This window comes from Tamandua tetradactyla, chromosome 1 (assembly GCF_023851605.1).
Source record: "Tamandua tetradactyla isolate mTamTet1 chromosome 1, mTamTet1.pri, whole genome shotgun sequence".
In the NCBI taxonomy this organism is placed as follows: domain Eukaryota; kingdom Metazoa; phylum Chordata; class Mammalia; order Pilosa; family Myrmecophagidae; genus Tamandua; species Tamandua tetradactyla.
Genome location: NC_135327.1, coordinates 118,835,674 through 118,841,804, shown reverse-complemented (window position 1 = coordinate 118,841,804; position 6,131 = coordinate 118,835,674). Strand labels below are relative to the sequence as shown.

Here is a 6,131-nt window from a genome sequence, read left to right as displayed (position 1 = left end):
AGGCCACCTATGTATATAGGCATATAAAGTACAACATCCAACATATAAACATGTACAATTCTGCACCCATGTAGCTCTGATTTCTGACATTTTGCCTTGTTAAATATATGCAGAGCTTTTCTTCCTTTAACTGTCTGTATAAAACTTCACTAGCCAATTATCAGGGGCCAAAAAGGTGTTTTTAAGAAACATTTTACTTTCATGGTCGAAATAATTTTATTTATCCAGAATATACAGTTTAATTCCTCTATCTACACTTATTTACATGGTTAAAATAACATTGAAAAAAGTCTTTTGAAAAGTTGAGGTCATAGATTTCAAGGCACCATTGACAGTGTCCACAGTTGCGCAAAAAAGTCCATCTGTAAAAAGAGAGGACGGGGGTCCTTTGAAATGCAATAACTTACATGCAAAAAAAAAAAAAAAAGCTTTACACATGAATCTTTTGTTCCGTTTTCCAAACTTCCCCATATGAATTCTTTTCTTTATGATTTCTAAATCGGTAAAACACTGTAGTCCCCCCAAAAATAGAGAGCAAGAGAAAGCGGCTCGTCTAATAGAGTGTCCCGGAGGCCAGCGCCAGTGGGTGCTGTAAGGAGCCGGGTGGCGGCAGGTGGGAATTGATTGAGCTGGCTGCGCTCGGGTACCAGGAAGCTGAGTTCTCCAGGTAGCTGGACGCGGGGGACGGGTTGGAGGTCGGAGGGTGGGCATGAGGGTGGTGGCTGAGCGAGCGGGACGAGCCCTGGGGCTCCCAAACCGCTGGAGACTGCGGCGAGTTACACGCCATAGGGTCGCTGGAGCTGGGGCTGTGCTCCGGGGGCATCTCCCCATTTTTCATGATCTTCTTGATCTTGGATCTTTTGTTCTGAAACCAGATTTTCACCTGGGTGGGGGAACAAAGGCACACGTTACCGGGACACTCAGAGGCGACTCCCGCTTTCCCGCGGCCGGCGGCGGAAGACGGCCTCGAGCTCCCAGGCTGCGGGACCCAGGCGCCTCCCCACAACCCTCAGTCTTTGGCTAAGTTGCTGGGTCTGGGGCAAAGCCGGGAACGCGCGGGTGGAAGAGGGCGCCCTGATAGGCTCGACGCGTTGCGGCCGCCGCGAGAGCGCGACCCCAATCTTTTGTCTTTTGTTTGGCTGGGGGAGGGGGCTCGCCGACGCGAAGTGGGTGAGCCTGAGTGTCCGCGGCGGCGTGCGCGCACGTGTAGGCTCGAGCCGGGCGCTTTGGACACGGCGCGAGGAAGGTGTCCAAAACAACAGGCGGAGCCCCGCTGGGGAGAGGCGCCCGCGCGTGTGCGGGGGGGAAAAGGAGCGATCCCACCAACCTCCCGCTGATCTCCCTTCACTGCCTCCTCAGCTTGGTAACACTAGATCCGCCTGCAGCACTGGGCGGCGACTCGAACACTCTTTATTCTTACGTAGGCCTTAGCCAGGTTGGAGTGGGAGTGAAGGAGTTGAAAAACAATCCAGGAAGATTTGCCCGTACAACAGCGCCCCCCACCCCAATCCCGGAACCCTCGGCCTCTTGCGGCCTAAAGCTCCTCCGGGAGCAAATTTTTAGTTTTTCGGGTCGGAGGCAGCGTTCCTCGACCTTTGCACAGCCTGAGACCACTGAGAGGCCGCCGGGCCCAGCTGACTGCGGGGCGGCTCCACATTTGGAAGAGAATGAGATAACTTCTCAAGGCTGCCGAGGACGTCCTAGAATAACCCTCTCTTTTCCCCCAACCTTGGAAATTGACCCCCGCCCCGGGAGACCCCATGCGGGGGCATCTCGGGACACACGATGTCTCCGACCTGTCCCCACCGTCGCTTGGCGGCGACAGTAGGGCTGATTCGTGGAGGGTAGGGTGCGGGGAGCGGTGTCTTTCTGTCTGAGTTTCCCGTGGGTGCTATCGAATCGGCTCCGGCCCGTTGGGACCGAACCACGCGGCCCAGCCAGGCTTGCAGCCGAGGCGGGGCCTGAGCCTGGCGGCGCCTCGGTTTACCTGTGTTTGCGTCAGTCCTAGTGAGGCGGCCAGCTCGGCGCGTTCAGGCAGGGCGAGGTACTGAGTCTTCTGAAACCTTCTCTGTAACGCAGCCAGCTGAAAGCTGGAATAAATAGTCCTGGGTTTGCGAACTTTTTTTGGTTTGCCATTCACCATCCTCACCTCGGGCTCGGCCACTTCTTTTTCTAAATAATCAAAACAGATCCGGTTAGAGCTTGTGGGCAGACAAGCTTTTCTCAGTGAACCCTCAAAATGTATGCTTGAGTTTCTTAACATGCAGGCTTCTCTCTCTTTCCCCCCATATCATATCCCCTTTGCTTTACAAGACCCAGCTAAATATGCTTCTCCCCCAAATCATGGAAAAACCAGGTAGTCTCTGATTATTTCCCTACTCTGTTCATTCAGATTCTTGAGGGATTATTCAGAGCGCTCCGTACAGCCCAGCTACCTTCTTAGCGTCTGGGATTCGGTCCTTGCCGCGATTCCTACTTCTTCCGAAGTTTTTACGCCCACTCTGTGCTCACCCGCGTATCTGGGGCGAGACTGGCCAGCCTCTCCTGGGGCTTCAAAGGGAAGGTACCGGGAGGTGACCCCGGTTTGGTCAGCGTCAGTTCGGGAGCCCGCGGAGGCCAGATTCATGGACAGGGAAGACGCTAACCGAGGTCTCCAAAGTTCAAAGACCCACAAGCAAACTGTGTTCCTTCACTTCAGCAGCAAGCGGTGGTGGCTGCCGCAGACAGAGGGCCGATTATGCAGCCCCCATAATCTCAGTGCAGATCAGCGAGGGCACAGATGTGTCTAGTTTCTTTTACAAATAGACTTAATAAGATCTTGGCCAAAGGAAAAAAAAATCTTCCACTTATGCACGAAACACAGAGACAGTGAAAGAAACCAAGGCACCCCACCCCCGCCCTCTCTTTAAAGTTGAGCAAGAGTCACACAATGAACGGGAATCGGTGGTAATTGTGGTGGTCGTAGGTTGTCCTCGTACAAAGGGGAGGCAGGTCAGGATGAATTTCTCACTGACAAGTCAGCTTTTAGTATCGAAGGCGGGGGGGAGGGGGAGGGGGAAGATGTTCTGAACGCTGTTATAGAAATGTGTCCTGGTGCCATAAGTCCCCTTCTCCCAAAGTACCAATTTATCAGAAGCGCCCATCCCCTGAACGGGTGGAGAACCTCTCTGCGGTGTGTGTGTGTGTGTGTGTGTGGCGAACTCCTGGGAGAGGAAGGGTGGAGGATGAGGGCTGTGGGGCTGTGGTCTCTGTTCTGCCAGCAGAGGGATGCTAATATTAGCAGGATTATTAATGTTCTGGTGGGAAGAAATCAAACCCGACCTGTAAAACCTCTCCGCAGAGAACTCATGCCTCTCTCTTGCAGCCCAAGCTCACTAACCCTCTTAAACTCTCCAACTATGTTCCTTAAGGAGAGAGCGGGAAGAGGAGGAACACAAATTTTAGGCACCACAGAAGAGAGAAAAAAAATCCCTCCAACAACGTGACCCCTCCGCAACCCTCCTCCACGTTTAAATGGCTTTTTGTTTTTGGAAATGCCTTGGATAAACCGCAAGCCTCCCGGCGCGCTCTTCCTCTGGCAGGCTGAAGCTCCCCCCCCACCCCCCCCCACCCGCCCTGCACACTCTGGGCACCGGCACGACGCTGACTCGTGGCCGCTTTCACACTAATCCCGACGGAGGCTTTGAAGCAAACTTCCACTCCTCCTGGCACCAGCCGACCACAGTTACCAGAATTTCCAACAAACTAATCTCCCCTTTATTACGCAAACGCCACCGGGGCTGATTGATTCTTTCTTCCCTCCACTTTTACCCCTCTTTCCAGCTTTGCTAGCTTCCTGGCCGGACACCCTGGGAATCCCGCGATAGAGGGCCTCCCAAAGATGCCGGAGGGAGTAGACGACAGTTCGAACCCCTGCAGGCTTTTTTTTTCCATTAAGGATCCCTAAAATGCTAGCCCGGGAACCTTTCCTGGTTGCAGAGTTCGGGCCCTCACTCCCTCTGCGGGGTGCGCCCCATTACAGTGGATGGCGTGGCCCCCAATCTACCGCCCCATGGCGCCTCTCCGGCGTCCTGGGCCTCGGCGTTACCTGTCCTCCCTTCCCCGTACCTGGCTGGCTGGCGGCGCTCGGGACGCGGTTGTAGGCGCTGCCGTACTGGTGGTAAGGACTGGCGTAGCTGTAGTCCGCGTAGGCTTTGGCAGGGTAGCTCCCGGCGGACCCGTTCACGCCGTGGTACTGGTACTGGTAGGGGTTGAGCGCTTTGTAGGAAGCCGAGGTAGGAGAGCAATAGCCATGTGGGGCTCCCCCGGTGGGGCTGTAGTAATCGGAATCGGTGGCTGAAGACTCGGGCAAAGTGGGAGATTCCTGAGACGGATGGTGCATGGCTGCAGACGTCTGGAACGGGGCTTGGAAGTCGCCGGATCGGATGCTGGGGACTCTTCTGTCAAACACTCCTGTCATCGCTTGCAGGCGGCGGCGACTGTTCTTGCTGCTGTGGCGGCGGCTGCTGCCCGAGTTGGCTGTGGGGCTGCTCTGGTCTAAACAGACATGGCTGTGGGAGTGAGGGAGGAGGAGGAGGAAGAGGAGGAGGAGAAAAGGAGGAGGAGGAGGAGGCGGCGGCGGCGGCGGCGGCGGCGAGGAGGAGGCTGGGAGTCGGGGAGGCTGTGTCTCCGGCAAGCTGACTGCTGGCTGAGGCGCAGCACAGCCTTGGTTAAATCCTTAATTGCGCGCTTACGCACAGCGGGGTGGATCGGGTTCCATTGGTCAGGGCCTCAGAGCAGCAGCAACACCCTAACTCGTCCAACTAGTTTGAGCACAACAAAGCATTGCTTAAAAAAAAAGAGGGAGAAAAAAAATGGAGGGAGGGGGAAGTGTGTGTGTGTGTGTGTGGAAGAGTACCGGAGCGAATGTGTGCTGTTGCTCGTGGTTGCGGCGGGGGTGGGGGGGCGGGTCTCAGTCAATTGTTGTTAGTGAATACCAGAGACAACCAGAAGCCCCCAACACCCAACTTAGTAATGTCTCAAGACAAAGTGCTGCAGTCAGCAGCCCAGGGAACTACACATATTTAAGGGATGAGGAGGGCAATGTTTTTTTTCCTGTTCCCTACCCTCCTTCCCGGTGGGCAGCCTCAGGGGCAAGCGAGGAATTGAACACTGATATTGGGATGGGGATTCCAGGTTGGGGTGGGGGTGGGGTGGAGTGTGGAGGAGGAAGGCGGAAAGGAAGGGAGCACAGTGCTTTCATCGGACTGTTGCTAGATGAGCTGTAATTTACATGTGCTTGAATGTAAATTACAAATTTGAAATTTGGGGAAAGACAGGCAAAGGTACAGCGAGCACTTCCTTTGCAGAAGATGACTATCTTACAGACATGGGTGGATCAAGATGCCCCAGAGTGCACGCTGTCCATTCAGCGATTAATGGTTCATACTAACCAAGCCTCTACAATGACTTTAAAAAAATAGAGTAGTCTAGGTATAAATACTTTGATTCACAAATCCTCGTTGCTACCCCAGCAAGAAGAGTCAGGCAGCTCCACTTCTGTCCGTTATTATATTTGGAAGCCATTGGACTAGAGAGTCTGTAATTCTGTGCCCCATAACAAAAGGTTCCCTCAAAAGTGAGTGGACCCACACATCACCTGTCATTCCTCTGGGACCGAACTGGAACCCCCAAGAAGTCAGGGAAGTAGACGAAGATCAAAGTCCTTTTGGAAAGTTGGGAGCTGCCCACAGATTCCTCCTTCCCAGCTTCATGGTTGTGCTTCCCCTCTCCGTTTTCCAGATCCTCTCGCCCCTTTTATTTTCTTCGGTGAAGCCATCTCAGCTCATATGAAAGGAAGAAAGGGCTCAGGGATCACTTTGGACATGTGGTCCAGAGTTGGCTTTTTATGACATGTCACTGCTTCATAATTGATCCAGAGGGGAACTTAAAAATTTAATATTAGTCGCCCTCTTGCTCCCCATTTCCACCCCATTCAAATAAGCAATTCCAAGACTGGTATTCTGATTTTGGCTCCGCAGCATCATCCCCAGGGGGTTCAAGATCGGGAATATGGGAGCTCCACCAGATATCCAGCTCCATCAAATATGACCTCTCATCCTCGCCCTTACCTTCCAACCAAAAAAGAATCG

At 53.7% G+C, this 6,131-nt stretch overlaps 1 protein-coding gene across 1 annotated transcript; it reads right to left on the bottom strand.

Moving 5' to 3' along the window:
• Positions 1-209: 209 nt before the first annotated feature.
• DLX5 (distal-less homeobox 5) lies at positions 210-4,629 on the bottom strand. Its single transcript, XM_077163180.1, has 3 exons — positions 4,108-4,629; positions 1,988-2,172; positions 210-883 (listed from the first exon to the last, which is right to left on the bottom strand). Exons 1-3 carry the CDS (start codon positions 4,457-4,459, stop codon positions 554-556), a joined length of 867 nt encoding a protein of 288 aa, XP_077019295.1. The 5' UTR covers positions 4,460-4,629; the 3' UTR covers positions 210-553.
• Between the last annotated feature and the right edge of the window lie 1,502 nt (positions 4,630-6,131).